This window comes from Panthera tigris, chromosome X (genome assembly GCF_018350195.1).
Source record: "Panthera tigris isolate Pti1 chromosome X, P.tigris_Pti1_mat1.1, whole genome shotgun sequence".
Classification (NCBI taxonomy): domain Eukaryota; kingdom Metazoa; phylum Chordata; class Mammalia; order Carnivora; family Felidae; genus Panthera; species Panthera tigris.
The window spans coordinates 65,797,229-65,816,155 of record NC_056677.1 but is presented as its reverse complement, the minus strand read 5'-3'; the positions used below and the strand labels follow the sequence as shown (position 1 = coordinate 65,816,155).

The 18,927-nt window shown below is 37.2% G+C and overlaps 1 protein-coding gene across 7 annotated transcripts in view; it reads left to right on the top strand.

Annotated features, from left to right (window-relative positions):
• Positions 1 to 18,927, top strand: part of BRWD3 (bromodomain and WD repeat domain containing 3) — a 219,229-nt gene that overhangs the window by 195,264 nt on the left and 5,038 nt on the right. The window contains exon 41 of one of the 7 annotated variants that reach the window (XM_042975147.1): positions 9,317 to 9,479. The exons of the other annotated variants lie outside the window; for them this stretch is intronic. Coding sequence (XP_042831081.1) covers positions 9,317 to 9,381 — 65 coding nt within the window. The 3' untranslated portion in view covers positions 9,382 to 9,479. Of the gene's footprint in view, positions 1 to 9,316; positions 9,480 to 18,927 lie in introns of those variants that run through there. 7 annotated transcript variants of the gene reach the window in all.

The window sequence follows — 18,927 nt, the reverse complement described above, 5'->3', positions numbered from 1 at the left end:
ATCCAGAAGTAGGATTACTGAATCAAATGGTAGTTCTGTTTTTAATTTTTTTAAATGTTTATTTATTTTTGAGAGTGATTGAGAGTGCAAGCAGGAGAGGGGAAGAGAGAGGGGGAGACACAGAATCCAAAGCAGGCTCCAGGCTCTGAGCTGTCAGCACAGAGCCCAACGCAGGGCTTGAACCCACGAACTGCAAGATCATGACCTGAGATGAAGTCAAACACCCAACTGACTGAGCCGCCCAGGCATCCCTCTATTTTTAATTTTTCGATGAACCTCCATAACTATTTCCACAATTGCTGTACTAATTTTCCATTTTCTCCACATCCTCACCAATAATGGTTATCCCTTGTCTTTTTTTTCAAAGACAAAGAACTTTGCCAGTAATACTTATTTCTATAAAACAAGGTGAGTGTACGAAAAGACCACCAAGGGCCCGTATAGGTCAGACCTTTCCCATGCTCTGAATTTCCTCCCTCAGGGGCACTGTACGTGAGACCTGGGAAGAATGAGGGGGTGCTGCTGAAGGGTGTGGATGGAGGATGGACGAAACAGGACATAGACATGTGGGTGTTGTACCCCCTGTCACATCAGACACATTCCTGTCCTTTTTTAATAAATGTTATTTTAATTCCAGTTACCTAACATAGACTCTAGGTGTACAATATAGTGATTCAATAATTACATACATCACCCAGTACTCATCCTGACAAGTGCACTCCTTACTGCCCAACACATATTTAACCCATTTCCCCACCCACCTTGCCTACGGTAACCATCAGTTTGTTCTTTATTAAGAGTCGGTTTCTTGATTTGTCTCTCTCGCTTTTTTTCCCTTTGCTCATTTGTTTCTTAAATTCTGCATATGAGTGAAATCATATATTTGTCTTTCTCTGATTGCTATATTTCACTTAGCATAATATTCACTAGCTCCATTCATGTAATTGCAAATGGAAAGGTTTCATTCTTTTTTATGGCTGAATAATATTCTATTCAATATATACCACATCTTCTTTATCCATGCATTATTTGATAGATACTTGGACTCCTTCCATATATTAGGGATTGTTGATAATGCTGATATAATCATAGGGGTGCATGTATGCTTTTGTGTTAGTATTGTGTATTCTTTGGGTAAATACACAGTAGTGTGATTGCTACATCATAAGGTAGTTCTGTTGTTAACTTTTTGAGGAGCCATATTGTTTGGTACATTGGCTGCACCAAATTGAATTCCCACCAACAGCGGAAGAGGGTTCCATTTTTTCCACAACTTCACCAACATCTGTGTTTCTTGTGTTAGTGATTTTAGACATTCTGACAGGTATGAGGTGATAACTCATTGTAGTTTTGATTTGCATTTCCCTGATGATCAGTGATGTTGAGCATGTTTTCATGTGTCTGTTAGTCATCTAGATGTCTTCCTTGAATAAATGTCTGTTTATCTCTTCTGCTCATTTTTAATTGGATTATTTGTTTTGGGGTGTTGAGTTTTATACATTCTTTATATATTTTGGATACTAAACCTTTATCAGATATATCATTTGCAAGTATCTTCTCCCATTCAGTAGATTACCTTTTAGTTTTATTGATTGTTTCCTTCACTTTTTTTTTAATTTTGATGTAGTCCCAATAATTTATTTTTGCTTTTGTTTCCCTTGACTCAGGAGACATATAAGTAGTAAGAAGTTGCTACAACTAGTGTCAAAGAGGTTACTGCCTGTGTTCTCTTCTAGGACTTTCATGGTTTCAGGTCTCACATGTAGGACTTGAATCCATTTTGAATTTATTTTTGTGTATGTGTATGGTGTAAGAAAGTGGTCCAGTTTCATTCTTGTGCATGTTTATATCCAGTTTTCTCAACACCATTTGTTGAAGAGACTGTCTTGTTCCCATTGGATATTCATTCCTATTATTCCTATTATCCATTATTAAAGATTAGTTGACCATATAGTTATAAGATTATTTCTGGATTTTCTGTTCTGTTCCATTGGTCTATGTGTCTGTTTTAATGCCAGTACCATACTATTTTGATAACTAGAGCTTTGTAATATAACTTGAAAGTCTCTAATTGTGATGGCTCCAGCTTTGCTTTTTTCTTCAAGATTATTTTGACTATTCAGGGTCTTTGTGGTTTCACACAAATTTTAGGATTGTTCTAGCTCTGTGAAGAATGCTGTAGGAATTACATTAAATCTGTATATTCCTTTGGTTAGTATGGACATTTTTACAATATTTGTTCCTGCATTCTATAAGTATGGAATGTCTTTCCATTTCTTTGTGTTGTCTTCAATTTCTTTCATCAGTGTTTTGTAGTTTTCAGAGTCCGTGATTTTCACCTCTTTGATGAGGTTTATTCCTATGTGTCTTATTTTTGGTACACTTGTAAGTGGGATTATTTTCTTAATTTCTCTTTCTGCTGTTTCATTTTTAGTATATAGAAATGCAGCAGATTCCTATACATTGTTTTTTTTTATCCTGTGACTTTACTAAATTTGTTTCGGTTCTAGCAGGTTTTTTTGTGGAGTCTTTTAGGTTTTCTCTATACAGTATCATGTCATCAGCAACTAGTGAAGGTTATATTTCTTCCTTACCACTTTGGATGCATTTTATTTCATTTTCTTGTCTGATTGCCGTGTCTGGTACTCCAAGTACCATGTTGAATAAGTCTAAAGAGTAGACATCCTTGTCTTGTTCCTGAACTTAGGGGGAAAGCTCTCAGTTTTGTCTTATAAAGGATGATATTAGCTGTAAGTTTTTCATTTATGGCCTTTATTATGTTGAGGTATATTCCCTCTAAATCTACCGTGTTGAAGGCTTTTATCATGAATGGATGTTGTACTTTGTCAAATGCTTTTTCTGTGTCTCTCGAAATAATCATATGGTTCTTATCCTTTCTCTTCTTGATGTCATGTATCACATTGATTTTTGAATGTTGAACTAACCTTGCAACCCAGAAATGAATCCCACTTGATGGTGAATGATTCCTTTAATTTATTGTTGGATTTAGTTTGCTACTGTTTTGTTGGGGATTTTTGCATCTATATTAATCGAAGGTATTGGTCTGTAGTTCTGTTTTTTAGTGGTGTCTTTATCTAGTTTTGGTATCAGGGTAATGTTATCCTCGTAGAATGAATTTGGAATTTTTCCTTCCTTTTATTTTTTCAGAGTTGTTTGAAAAGAATCGGTGTTAACTCTTCTTTAAATGTTTGGTAGAATTCACCTGTGAAGCTATCTGGTCCTAGAGTTTTGTTTGTTGGGAGTTTTTTTTTTTTTATTACTGATTCAGTTTCTTGGCTGATTTCAATATGTCAAAATTTTCTACATTCCTGTTTCAGTTGTGGTAGTTTTTATGTTTCTAGGCATTTATCCATTTCTTCCAGGGTTGTCCAATTTGATGGTACCTAGTTTTTCATAATGCTCTTCATGATTGTTTGTATTTATATGGTATTGTGTGTTATTTCTCTATGATTTGTGATTTTAGTCATTTGAGTCCTTTCTCTTTTTTTCTTCCTAAGTCTGGCTAGAGGTTTATCAATTTTATGGATGTTTTTCAAGGAGCGAGCTCCTGGATTCATTGATCTGTTCTATTGTTGTTTTAGTTCCCATATCATTTATTTCTCCTTTATCTTTATTATTTTTTTTTTGATAGTGAGAGAGAACAAGAGAGCAGGGGAGGGGCAGAGTGAGAGGTAGAGAGAGAATCATAAGCAGGCTTCTTGCCCAGCCCAAAGCCCGATGTGGGGCCTGATCTCATGACTGTGAGATCATGGCCTGAGCCGAAATCAAGAGTCAGATGCTTAACCAACTAAGCCACTCAGACACCCTTCTCCTTTAATCTTTATCATTTCTTTCCTTCTTCTGGCTATAGGATTTGTTTGTTTTTCTTTTTCTTGCTCCTTTAGGGATAAAGTTAGGTTGTTTATTTCAGATTTTTCTTTCACCTTTAGATAGGGCTGTATTATTATAAACTTCCCTCTTAGAACCACTTTTGCTGCCTCCCACAGATTTTGGAATGTTATGTTTTCATTTTCATGTTTCCATATATTTTTAAAATAAATTTATTTATTTAAATTCAAGTTAGTTAACATACAGTGTAGCTTTGATTTCAGGATTTCAGTGATTCATCACTTATATATAACACCCAATGCTATTCACAAGTGCCATCAATGCCCATCACCCATTTAGCCCATCCCCCACACCCACCTCCCCAACAGCAACCTTAAGTCCGTTCTCTGTATTTCAAAGTCTCAGGGCACCTGGGTGGCTCAGTTGGTTGAGCATCCACTTTGGCTCTGGTCATTATCCCATGGCTTGTGCGTTCAAGCCCTGTGTTGGGCTCTGTGCTGATGGCTCAGAGCCCAGAGCCTGCTTCAGATTCTGTGTCTCCATCTCTCTATGCCCCTCCCCTGCTTGTGCTTGCTCTCTCTCTCTCTCAAAAATAAAATAAACATTACAAAAAAGTCTCTTCTGTTTTGTCTCCCTCTTTGTTTTTATCTTATTTTTCCTTCCCTTCCCCCATGTTCATCTTTGGGTTGCCTAATTCCACATATGAGTGAAATTATATGATACTTGTCTTTCTCTGACTTATTTCACTTAACATAATACACTCTAGTTTCCATATATTTTTATTTCTTTTTTATTTCCTGGTTGACCATTCATTACTTAGTACCATGTTATTTAACCTCCATGTATTTGTGGTCTTTCCAAATTTTTTCTTGTGGTTGACTTCTAGTTTCATAGCATTGTGGTCGGAAAAGATGCATGGTATGGCTTTGATCTTCTTGAATTTGTTGAGGCTCCTTTTATGGCTTAATGCATGATCTGTTCTGGAGACAGTTCCGTGTGCACCTGAAAAGAATGGGTACTCCACAATTTTAGGATGGAATGTTCTGAATATATATGTTAACTCCATCTGTTCCAGTGTTTCTTTCAAAGCCATTGTTTCCTCATTGATTTTCTGTTTAGATGTTCTGTCCATCCATGTAAGTGTAGTGTTAAATCCCCCTAGTATTATTGTATTATTATTGATTATTCCTTGATGTTTGTTATTAACTGTTGTTTGTATTTGGGTGCTTCTATGTAACGTGTATAAACATTTACAATTCTTTTATCTTCTTGTTGGATTCTTTCTTTATTGTCTAGTGTCCTTCTTTGTCTCTTATTACAGTCTTTGCTTTAAAGTCTAGTTTGTCCGCTATAAGTATCACTACTTCCACTTTCTTTTGACATCCTTTTTTGTAATAGATATTTCTCCATCCCCTCACTTTCAATCTGTATGTGCCTTTAGGTCTAAAATGAGTCACGTTGTAGGCAACTTACAGATGGATCTTGTTTTTTCATCTGTTCTGTCACCCTGTGTCTTTTGGTTCTGGCATTTAGTCCATTTATTTTCAAAGTAACTATAGATAGATATGTATTTAGTGACATTTTCTTGCTTCTTTTGTGGTTGTTTCTCAGTGTTTTCTCTGATACTTTCTTGTCTTTCTCTCTTCTATGTTTTGCTGATTTTCTTTAGTGATATATTTCTTTCTTTTATTCTTTACATATTTATTAGAAGTTTTTGATATATGGTTACCAACAGGTTTGTATAGCACCTCCTCTGTATAAGAGTGCACATTAAATTGATGGTACACATTAAGTTTGGACACATTCATTACCTCCCTTCTCCCCACGTTGTTGATATATGTTGTTATATTTCATATCCTTTTATCTTGTGAGTTCCTTGCCTGATTTTTTCACAGAAATATTCATGTTTACTGCTTTTGTGTTTTCTACCCTTATATTGTCACTTTTGGTCTCTCCTTTCTACTCAAAGAGCCCCCTTTAATATTTCTTGCAGGGATGGTTTAATGGTCATAAACTTCCTTAATTTTTGTCTTGGTAAACTCTTTATCTTGTCTTCGCTTCTGAATGATAGCCTTGCTAGATAAAGTATTCTTGGTTGCAAATTTTTCCCATTTCACACTTCGAATAATCATTCCACTCCCTTCTAGCTTAGAAAGTGTCTGTTAAAATCTCCTGCTAGCCTTATGGGTTTTCCCTTCTATGTCTTCTGTCTTGATCATTTAAATTTTTTCTTTATCATTATATTTTGCCAATTTAGTTAGAATATGTCTTTGTGTGGGTCTCATTTTGTTGGGGTGTATCTGTGCCCCCTGGATATCGGTTTCCTTGCCCAGATTAGGGAAGTTTTTAGCTATTGTTTCTTCAAACAAATTTTCTGCCCCCTTTTCTCTCTTCTTCCTCTGGGACTACTGTAATACAAATGTTAATACATTTGATGGAGTCTTTGAGTTCCTTAAGGTCTCTTCTCACTTTGCATAATTCTTTTTTCAGTCTTTGGTTCAGCTTGAATACCTTACTCTGTCTTCTCTTCTACTAATTCATTCCTCTGCTTCTTCCATGTTTTCATTCCATCAAGAGTGTTTCTCATTTTACTTATTGTGCCCTTATTTCTGCTGTGTTATTCCTTGTCTCTATGTTAAGGATCTCACTCATATCTTCCACTTTCTTCTCAAGTCCAATGAGTTTCCTTATGATCATTGCTTTAAATTCTCTATCAGGCATGTTAATTATATCTGTTTTGCTTAGATCTCTGACTATGGCCTTTTCCTATTCTTTCATTTGGGTTCTTTCATTTCTCTGTTTCTTCATTTTGTCTGCCTCTCTGTGTCTGTTTGTGTGTGTTAGGAAAGTCAGCTACATCTTTTGCTCTTGAAAGTAGTTACTTTATTAAGAAGAGGTCCTGGAAAGCCCTGAAGTGGTGTCCCCTGTTCACCAGAACCTGGCACTTCATGAAAGTATCCTTTGTGTGTTATGTACGCCCTGCTCTTGTGTCTGAGTCACTTTTCCTTTCAATGCAGTCACCTGCACTGTCTTTCTGCCTGTTGTGGGCTGTGCTTGCTTTCTGTGGTGTTGGTGAGAACAGGCACGCCAGCTCTGAGGGGGTGTGTATGCGAGGCAACTAGGGGTGTGGCAGTGGTGTTAGCAAAATTTGCACTGGGGCACCAGTTTCATGCTGGATCCTTGAGGTGCAGGGGCACCTGGGTCTGTGTACCAGGGTGACTGGGTATAGCCAGACTTCTGTGGCTCAGCATAGTCAGGCAACAAGGCAGAGCACAGCAAATGAATGTGGTCATTTTGGCAGCTGTGTACCTGGTAGCCCTTAGCCAAGTGCCCAGGCCAGCAGTTTTGGAGTGAGCCCTCAGGATAACTCATGGGCATGGTGCACTGCTAGTTGGTTAGATAGCAAGTATTTGTGCAATCCTGTCTCCTGCCCATGGCCCATTGTTTGTGCAAGGGGGGAGGAGAGGAAAATGTCACCTGCCAGCTCCCTCATTTTCAGAGAAGTCCCCCAACACACTCCAAAATCACTATGAACAGATATGTTTCCTGTTTGCCCCCAGTGTTGTGTAAACTGCCGTTTTTATGTTGCTTCTTCGTGGAGGCTGCTATCTCTTTAAGGGCATCACCCAGGTATCATCCTCTAGGGTTGCTCTGTGCTGAGTCAGCTGCCTTCAGGCTCCATGATCCAAGTCCCAGTGGTTAAACAAACACAGGAATTCAGCCCCAGTGGTTTTCAAAGCCAGATATTATGGGGATTAGTCTTCCATATGTGATCTCCCTGGTGCAAGGGCCCATTTCTTTACCTTCTCCATCACATAGATCCCTCCAAGAAACCAGCAGCGTCCCTCCACCTTTCTGACATTTCTAACCTTTCATATGCAGCTTCTTCTCTATATTTAGTTGTGCTGTTTGTTCTTCCAGTCTTTGGGTTACACTTTTTTTTATTGATTTGGATGTTGATGATATATAGTGAAAACATTGAATGGGATGAGATCAGCGTTCTCCTACTCCACCATCTTCCCAAGCTCCTCTCTCCTCTTGTCTTTGTCTTTCTTGTATTAATTTTTCTGTTTTAATTCCAGTATAATTAACATACAATGTTGTAATAGTTTTTGGTATACAATACAGTGATTCAGCAACTCTGTACATTACTCAATGCTAATCATAATAACTGTACTCTTTAATCCCCTTCACCTATTTCACCCATCTCCCACCCACCTCCCCTTTGGTAACCATCAGTTTGTTTTCTATAAGTGCCTCTTGTTTTCTCTTTCTCTCTCTCTCTCTCTCTCTCTCTCTCTGTTTTTCTCCTTTGTTCATTTGTTTTTTCTTAAATTCAACATGTGAGTGAAATCATATGGTATTTGTCTTTCTCTGACTTATTTTCCTTATCATTATACTCTCTACCTCCAACCATGTCATTGTAAATGGCAATATTTCATTCTTTTTTATGCCTAATGTTCCATATGTATACCACATCTTCTTTATCCATTCGTCTATCAATGGATATTTGGGCTCTAGGCATAAAGTGGCTCTTGTAAATAGTGCTGCAATAAACATATGGGTGCATAGATCCTTTGTGTTTTTTTTTAGTGTTTATTTATTTTTGAGAGAGAGAGAGAGAGAGAGGGAGGGGGAAGGAGAGGGGGAGACACAGAATCCAAAACACGCTCCAGGCACTGTGCTGTCAGCACACAGCCCGACATGGGGCTCAAACTCACAAACCGCAAGACCATTAACCTGAGCCAAAGTTGGATGCTTAACTGACTGAGCCACCCAGGCACCCTGCATAGATCCCTCTGAATTAGTATTTTGGTATTCTTTGGGTAAATACCTAGTAGTGCAATTACTAGATCATAGGGTAGTTCTATTTTTTAACTTTATGAAGACATTTAATGCTATTTTCCACAGTGGGTGTACCAGTTTGCATTCCCACCAACAGAGCAAGAGGGTTCCCTTTCTCCACATCCTCACTAACACTTGTTTCTTGTGTTGTGGATTTTAGCCATTTTGACAGGTGTGATATCCCATTGAGGTTTTGATTTGCATTTCCCTGATGATTTGAGATGTTGAGTACTTTTTCATATACTTACAGGAAACATTTAATGTCTCACAGTTCTGGAAGCTGAAAGTTCAAGATCAAGGTGCCAACAGAGTGTCTAGTCAGGATTCTCTTCCTGGCTTGCTAATATTAGGTTACCTTCTTGATATGTACTCACATGACTTTTTCATTGTATATACACAGATAGGAAGGGACAGGGAGCATTGCTGTCTGTTTCTCTTCTTATAAGTACACCAATTCTAGTGCTTTAGCGCCGACACTTAAGACTGCATTTAACTTGAATGACCTCCTTAAACGATCTGTCCCAAATACAAAAACTTTGAGGGATAGGGCTTTAACATAGGTTATTTTTTAAAGTTTTTGTTTAAATTCTACTTTATTAACATAGTGTTACATTCATTTCAGGTGTACGACATAGCAATTCAACACTTCCATACACACCCAGTGCTCATCACAAGTGCACTCCTTAATCCCCATCACCTATTTGACCGATCCATCCATCCACCGACCTCTCTGGTAAAACTCTGTCCTCTATAGTTAAGAGTCTGTTTCTTGGATTGCCTCTCTCTTTTCCCCCCATACCCATTTGTTTTGTTTCTTAATTTCCACATGTGAGTGAAATCATATGGTATTTTCTTTCTGTGACTTATTTCACTTAGCATAATAATTTCTAGCTCCATCCATGTCGTTGCATAAGTAATATTCTGTTGTATATGTATACCACATCTTCTTTATCCATTCATCAGTGGATGAGAATTTGGGCTATTTCCATAATTTGGCTATTGCTCCTATAAACATTGGTGTGCATGTATCCCTTTGAATTAGTATTTTGGCATTCTTTGGGTAAATACCTAGTAGTGCAATTGCTGGATCATATGTTAGTTCTATTTTTTAACTTTTTGAGGAACTTCCATCCTGTTTTCCAGAGTGGCTGCACCACTTTGCATTACCAACAGTGCAAGAAGGTTCCCCTTTCTCCACATATTTGCCAATACCTGTTATTTACTGTGTTGCTGATTTTAGTCATTCTGACAAGTGTGATATGATAATCTCATTGTAGTTTTCATTTGTATTTCCCTGATAATGAGTGATGTTGGGCATCTTTTTTTTTTTAATTTTTTGTTAATGTTTTTATTTATTTTTGAGACAGAGACAGAGCATGAGCAGGGGAGGAGCAGAGAGAGAGGGAGACACAGAATCTGAAACAGGCTCCAGGCTCCGAGCTGTCAGCACAGAGCCTGACGCGGGGTTCGAACTCACGGACCGTAAGATCATGACCTGAGCCGAAGTCGGAAGCCCAACCGACCGAGCCACCCAGGCGCCCCTTGAACATCTTTTCATGTGTCTGTTGGCCATCTGTATGTCTTCTTTGGAAAAATGTTCATGTCTTCTCATTTTTAAATTGGATTATTCATTTTTTGGGTGTTGAGTTTTAGCAGTTCTTTATATATTCTGGACACCAAACCTTTATCAGATATGTCATTTGCAAATATCTTCTCACATTCCATAGGTTGCCTTTTAGTTTTGTTGATTGTTTCCTTCACTTTGCAGATTTTAATTTTGATGAAGTCCCAGTAGTTCATTTTTGCTTTTATTTCCCTTGCTTGAGGAGACATATATAATAAGAAGTTGCTATGTCCAATGTCAAAGAGATTACCTGTGTTCTCCTCTAGGATTTTAATGGTTTCGTGTCTCACATTTCGGTCTTTCATCCATATTGAATTTATTTTTGTATATGGAGTAAGAAAGTGGTCCATTTCATCTTTTACATGTTGCTGTCCAGCTTTATCAATGCGATTTGCTGAATATACTATCTTTTTCCCATTGCATATTTTTTCCTGCTTTGTTGAAGATGAATTGACCATATAGTTGTGGGTTCATTTCTGGGTTTACTGTTCTGTTCCATTGATTTATGTGTCTCTTTTTGTACCAGTACCATATTGTTTTCATCCCAGGAGCTTTGTAATATAACTTGAATTCCAGAACTGTGATGCCTCCAGTTTTACTTTTCTTTTTCAAGGTTGCTTTGTCTATTTGGGGTCTTTTGAGGTTGCAAAGAAATCTTAGGATTGTTCTAGTTCTGTGAAAAATGCTTTTGGTGTCTTGATAGGGATTGCATTAAATATATGCATTGCTATGGGTAATATAGACTTTTTCACTATATTTGTTCTTCTGATCCATGAGCATAGAATGTCTTTCCATTTCTTTGTTACATCTTCAATTTCTTTTATGAGTGTTTTATAGTTTTCAGAGATCAGGTCTTTCAACTCTTGGGTTAGGTTATTCCTATTTATCGTATGGTTTTGGTGCAACTGTAAATGGGATTGTTTTCTTAATTTCTCTTTCTGCTGCTTCATTATTGGTCCTTAGAAATGCAACAAATTTCTGTACATTGATTTGTATCCTGTGACTTTACTGAATTCGTTTATCAGTTCTAGCAGTTTTTTGGTAGTCTTTTGGGTTTTCTATAAAGATTATCATGCCATCTGCAAATAGTGAAAGGTTTACTTCTTCCCTGCTAATTTGGATGCCTTCTATTTCTTTTTGTTGTCTGACTGTTGGGGATAGGACTTCCAGTACGATGTTAAATAACCATTGTTAGAGTGGACATCCCTGTCTTGTTCCTAACTGTAGAGGAAAAGTTCTATTTTTCCCCCATTAAGGATAATTACCTGTGGGTTTTACATATATGGCCTTTATATGTTGAGGTATGTTCCCTCTAAACCCACTTTGTTGAGCGTTTCTATCATAAATGGATGCTATACATTGTCAAATACTATTTCTGCATATATTGTAATGATCATATGGTTCTTATCCTTTCTTTATTAATGTGGTGTATCACACTGATTTGCAAATATTGAAATTCCGTGGCAACCCCTGAATAAATCATACTTGGTCATGGTGAATGATTCTTTTAATTTATTGTTGGATTCAATTTACTACTGTTATATTGAGAAATTTTTGTGTCCATATCCATCATCAATATTGCCCTAATGTTCTCTTTTTTTAGTAGTCTTCATCTGATTTGGGATCAAGGTAATGCTGGTCTCATAGAATGAGTTTGGATGTTTTCTGTCCTTTCCTATTTTTGCAATAGATTGAGAAGTATAGATATTAACTCTTCTGTAAATGTTTCATAGAATTCACCTGTGAATGTATGAATCCATCTGGCCCTGGACTTCTGTTTATTGGGAGATTTTTAATTACTGACTCAGGTTCTTTGCTGGTTATCAGTCTGTTCAAGTTTTCTATTTCATTCTGTTTCAGTTTTGGTAGTTTATATGTTTCTAGGAATTTACCCATTTCTTCCAGATTATCCAATTTGTTGGCATTTTTTTTTCATAATATTCCTTTATAGTTCAATTTCTGTGGTGTTTATCATTATTTTTCCTCTCCCTTTAGTGATTTTATTTATTTGGATTCATTCTTTTTTTAATTTTTTTTAATATTCATTATTATTGAGAGATAGAGACAGAGCATGAGCAGGGGAGGGACAGAGATAGAGGGAGACACAGAATCCAAAGCAGGCTCCAGGCTTTGAGCTGGCAGCACAGAGCCCGACGCGGGGCTCAAACTCACAAACTGCGAGATCATGACCTGAGCTGAAGTCAGACGCCCCACTGACTGAGCCACCCAGGCGCCCGTTTAATTTTTTTTTTTAATTTTCCTTTCTTTAATGTTTGGGTCCTTTCTTTTTGATAAGTCTGACTAGAGGTTTATCAATTTTATTAATTTTATCAGAGCACCAGCTCCTGGTTTCATTGATCTGTTATATTGTTTTCTTTGTTCCTATGTAATTTATTTCTGCTCTAAGATTTATTATTTCCTTCCTTCTGGCTTTAAGCTTCATTTGTTGCTGTTTTTCGAGCTTGTTTAGGTGTAAGGTTAGGTTGTTTATTGGAGGCATTTCTTGCTTCTTGATGTAGGCTTGTAGTGCTATGTACTTCCCTCTCAGGACCTCTTTTGCTGGCTACATCCCAAATGTTTTGGACTTTTGTGTTTTCATGTTCATTTGTTCCCATGTGTTTTTTCATTTCTTCTTTGATTTCCTGGTCAACCCATTCATTCTTTAGTAGCATGTTGTTTAAGCTCCATGTATTTGTGGTCATTCCAAATTTTTTATTGTTGTTTACTTCTAGTTTCATAGTATTGTGGTCAGAATAGATGAATGGCATGATCTCAGTATTTTTGTATTTGTTGAGGCCTGATTTGTGACCTAGGGTGTAATCTATTCTTTTTTTTTCTTTTAGCATGAAATTTATTGTCAAAATGGTTTCTATACAACACCCAATGCTCATCCCAACAGGTGCCCGCTTCAGTGCCTGTCACCCACTTTCCCCTCCCTCTTACCCCCATCAACCTTCAGTTTATTCTCTTTTTTTTTAACTTTCTTTTTTTTTAAATATATGAAATTTATTGTCAAATTGGTTTCCATACAACACCCAGTGCTCATCCCAAAAGGTGCCCTCTTCAATACCCATCCCCCACCCTCCCCTCCCTCCCACCCCCCATCAACCCTCAGTTTGTCCTCATTTTTTAAGAGTCTCTTATGCTTTGGCTCTCTCCCACTCTAACCTCTCTTTTTTTTTTTTCCCTTCCCCTCTCCGATGGGTTCCTGTTAAGTTTCTCAGGATCCACATGAGTGAAAATATATGGTATCTCTCTTTCTCTGTATGGCTTATTTCATTTAGCATAACACTCTCCAGTTCCATCCACTTTGTTAAAAAAGGCCATGTTTCCTTCGTTCTCATTGCCACATAGTATTCCAGTGTATATATAAACCACAACTTCTTTATCCATTCATCAGTTGATGGACATTTAGGCTCTTTCCATAATTTGGCTACTGTTGAAAGTGCTGCTATAAACATTGGGGTACAAGTGCCCCTGTGCATCATCACTCCTGTATCCCTTGGATAAATTCCTAGCCATGCATTTTCTGGGTCATAGGATAGATCTATTTTTAATTTTTTGAGGAACCTCCACACTGTTTTCCAGAGTGGCTGCACCAGTTTGCATTCCCACCAACAATTCAAGAGGGTTCCCATTTCTCCACATCCTCTAGCATCTATAGTCTCCTGGTTTGTTCATTTTAGCCACTCTGACTGGCATGAGGTGATATCTGAGTGTGGTTTTGCTTTGTATTTCCCTGAAGAGGAGTGACATTGAGCATCTTTTCACGTGCCCATTGGCCATCTGGATGTCTTCTTTAGAGAAGTGGCTATTCATGTCTTCTGCCCATTTCTTCACAGGATTATTTGTTTTTCGGCTGTGGAGTTTGGTGAGTTCTTTACAGATGTTGGATACTAGCCCTTTGTCTGATATGTCATTTGCAAATACATTTTCCCATTTCGTTGGTTGCACTTTAGTTTTGTTGATTGTTTCCTTTGCAGTGCATAAGCTTTTTCTCTTCATGAGGTCCCAATAGTTCATTTTTGCTTTTAATTCCCTTGCCTTTGGGGATGTGTCAAATAAGGAATTGCTGCGGCTGAGGTCAAAGAGTTTTCTTCCTGCTTTCTCCTCTAGGGTTTTGATGGTTTCATGTCTCACATTCAGGGCCTTTATCCATTTTGAGTTTACTTTTGTTAATGGTGTAAGAAAGTGATTTAGTTTCATTCTTCTGCATATTGCTGTCCAGTTCTCCCAGCACCATTTGTTAAAGAGACTGTCTTTTTTCCATTGGATATTCTTTCCTGCTTTGTCAAAGCTTAGTTGGCCATACTTTTGTGGGTCCAATTCTGGAGTTTCTATTCTGTTCCAATGGTCTATGTGTCTGTTTTTGTGCCAATACCATGCTGTCTTGATGATTACAGCTTTGTAGTAGAGGCTAAAGTCTGGGATTGCGATGCCTCCTGCTTTGGTCTTCTTCTTCAATATTACCTTGGCTATTCGGGGTCTTTTGTGGTTCCATACAAATTTTAGGATTGCTTATTCTAGCTTCAAGAGGAATGCTGGTGCAGTTTTGATTGGGATTGCATTGAATGTGTAGATAGCTTTGGGTAGTATTGACATTTTAACAATATTTATTCTTCCAATCCATGAGCATGGAATGTTATTCCATTTCTTTATACCTTCTTCAATTACCTTCATAAGCTTTCTATAGTTTTCATCATACAGATCTTTTACATCTTTGGTTAGGTTGATTCCATGGTATTTTATGCTTCTTGGTGCAATTGTGAATGGGATCAGTGTCTTTATTTGTCTTTCTGTTGCTTCATTATTAGTGTATAAGAATGCAACTGATTTTTGTACATTGATTTTGTATCCTGCGACTTTGCTGAATTCATGTATCAGTTTTAGCAGACTTTTGGTGGAATCTATCAGGTTTTCCATGTATCATATCATGTCATCTGCAAAAAGTGAAAGCTTGACTTCATCTTTGCCAATTTTGATGCCTTTGATTTCCTTTTGTTGTCTGACTGCTGATGCTAGAACTTCCAACACTACGTTAAACAACAGCAGTGAGAGTGGACATCCTTGTCGTGTTCCTGATCTTAGGGGGAAAACTCTGTTTTCCCCATTGAGGATGATATTAGCTGTGGGCTTTTCATAAATGGCTTTTATGATGTTTAAGTATGTTCCTTCTATCCCGACTTTCTCAAGGGTTTTTATTAAGAAGCGATTCTGAATTTTGTCAAATACTTTTTCTACATCGATTGACAGGATCATATGGTTCTTTTCTTTTCTTTTATCAATGTGATGTATCACATTGATTGATTTGAGAATGTTGAACCAGCCCTGCAGCCCAAGAATGAATCCCACTTGATCATGGTAAGTGATTATTTTTATATGCTGTTGAATTGGATATGGTAGTATCCTGTTGAGAATTTTTGCATCCATATTCATCAGGTATATTTGTCTGTAGTTCTTTTTTTTTTTTTTTTTTTTTTTTTTTTTTTTTTTTTGCTGGGTTTCTGTCTGGTTTACGAATCAAAGTAATGCTGGCTTCATAGAATGAGTCTGGAAATTTTCCTTCCCTTTCTATTTTCTGGAACAGCTTGAGAAGGATAGGTATTATCTCTGCTTTAAATGTCTGGTAGAATTCTGCAGGGAAGCCATCTGGTCCTGGACTCTTATTTCTTGGGAGATTTTTGATAACAGATTCAATTTCTTCGCTGGTTATGGGTCTGTTCAAGTTTTCTATTTCTTCCTGTTTGAGTTTTGGAAGTGTGTGGGTGCTTAGGAATTTGTCCATTTATTCCAGGTTGTCCAGTTTGTTGGCATATAAATTTTTGTAGTATTCCCTGATGATTGCTTGTATTTCTGAGGGACTGGTTGTAAGAAATCCATTTGCATTTGTGATTTTATCTATTTGGGTAAACTCCCCTTTCTTTTTGAGAAGCCTGGCTAGAGGGTTATCAATTTTGTTTATTTTTTAAAAAAACCAACTCATGTTTATATTGATCTGCTCTAAAGTTTTTTTAGGTTCTATACTGTTTATTTCTGCTCTGATCTTTATTATTTCTCTTCTTCTGTTGGGTTTGGGGTGTTTTTGCTCTTTTGCTTCTATTTCCTTTAGGTGTGCTGTTAAGATTTTGCATCTGGGATTTTTCTTGTTTCTTGAGATAGGCCTGGATTGCAATGTATTTTCCTCTCAGGACTGCCTTCACTGCATCCCAAAGCGTTTGGAATGTTGTCTTTTCATTTTCATTAGTTTCCATATGTTTTTTTAATTTCTTCTCTAATTGCCTGGTTGACCCATTCTTTCCTTTTTTTTTTTAATTTTTTTAACGTTTATCATTGACAGACAGAGACAGAGCATGAGCAGGGGAGGCGCAAAGAGAGGACGAGACGGAATCTGAAGCAGGCTCCAGGCTCTGAGCTGTCAGCACAGAACCTGACGCAGGGGATCATGACCTGAGTGGAAGTCAGACGCTTAACCGCCTGAGCCACCCAGGCGCACTGACCCATTCATTCTTTAGTAGGGTTTTCTTTAACCTCCATGCTTTTGGAGGTTTTCCAGACTTTTTCCTGTGGTTGATTTCAAGCTTCATAGCATTGTGGTCTGAAAGTGTGCATGGTATGATCTCAGTTCTTTTATACTTATGAAGGGCTGGTTTATGACCCAGTATGTGATCTATCTTGGAGAATGTTCCACGTGCAATCGAGAAGAATGTATATTCTGTTGTTTTGGGATGCAGAGTTCTAAATATATCTCTCAAGCCCATCTGATCCAATGTATCATTTAGGGCCCTTGTTTCTTTGTTTATTCTCTGTCTAAATGTTCTATGCATTGTTGTAAGTGGAGTATTAAAATCTGCAATTACCACATTCTTGCAAAAAGTTTTCTTATGTTTGTGATTAATTATTTTATATATTTGGGGCTCCTGTATTCAGTGCATAGACATTTATAGTCGTTAGCTCTTCCTGATGGATAGACCCTGTATTATTATATAATGCCCTTCTTCATTTCTTGTTACAGCCTTTAATTTAAAATTTAGTTTGTCTGATGTCAGTGTGGCTACTCCAGCTTTCTTTTGAGTTCCAGTAGCATGATAGATATTTCTCCATCCCCTCACTTTCAATTTGAAGATGTCCTCAGGTCTTAAATGAGTGTCTTGTAGACAGCAAATAGATGGGTCTTGTTTTTTATACATTCTGATACCCTATGTCTTTTGGTTGGAGCACTTAGTCCATTTGCATTCAGTGTTATTATAGAAAGATATGGGTTTAGATTCATTGTGATGTCTGTAGGTTTCATGCTTGTAGTGATGTCTCTGGTATTTTGTGGTCCTTGCAACATTTCACTCACAGAATCCCCCTTAGGATCTCTTGTAGGGCTGGTTTAGTGGTGATGAATTCCTTCAATTTTTGTTTGTTTGGGAAAACCTTTCTCCTCCCATTCTGAATGACAGACTTGCTGGATAAAGGATTCTTGGCTGCATATTTTTTTTTTCTGTTCATCATATTGAAGATTTCCTGCCATTCCTTTCTGGCCTGCCAAGTTTCCATAGATAGGTCTGCCACTACCCTTATGTGTCTATGTTTTTAAGTCAGGGCCTGTTTATCTCAGAATTTTCTCTTTATCCTTGTATTTTGCCAGTTTCACTATGATATGTCGTGCAGAATATCGATTCAGGTTATGTCTGAAGTGAGTTCTTTTTATCTCTTGGAATTCAATGCCTGTTTCCTTTCCTAGATCAGGGAAGTTCTTAGCTATGATTTGTTCAAATACACCTTCAGCCCCTTTCTCTCTCCCTCTTCTTCCTTTGGAATTCCTATGATATGGATATTGTTCCATTTGATTGCATCACTTAGTTCTCTAATACTTCCCTTATACTCCTGGATTTTTTTTATCTCTCTTTTTCTCAGCTTCCTTTTTTTCCATAATTTTATCTTCTAATTCACCTATTCTCTCATCTACCTCGTCAGTCTGTGATATGTGATCTAGGATGTGATCTGTTGTTGAGAATGTCCATGTGCACTTGAAAAGAATGTAAATTGTGCTGTTTTAGGGTGGAATGTTCTGAGTATATATGATAATTCATCTGATCCAGTGTGGCACTCAAAACCATTGTGTCCTTTTTTATTTTGTTTAGATGCTCTTTCCATTGATGTAAGTGAAGTATTAATGTCCCCTACTATTACTGTTATTATTAATTTGTTCCTCTATGTTTGTTATTAATTATTTTATATATTTGGGTAATTCCAGGTTGGGTACTTACATATTTATAATTTGAGGTCTTCTTGTATTTCCCATTATTATGATATAGTGACCTTCTTTATCCCTTATTACAGTCTTTGTTTTAAAGTCTGATTTGTCCAATAAACATGTTGCTGCTCTGGCTTTCTGTTTACAGGAGTTTGTGTGATAAATGTTTCCCTATCTCCTCACTTTGAATCTGCAGGCATCTTTATGTCTAAAATGAATGTGTTGTAGGCAGTATATAGATGGGTCTTGTTTTTTTTTTTAATCCATTCTGACACCTTCTGTCTTTTGGTTAGAGTGTTTAGTCCATTTATATTCAGAGTAATTATTGATAGATATGTATTTAGTGATGTTTTATTACTTGTTTTGT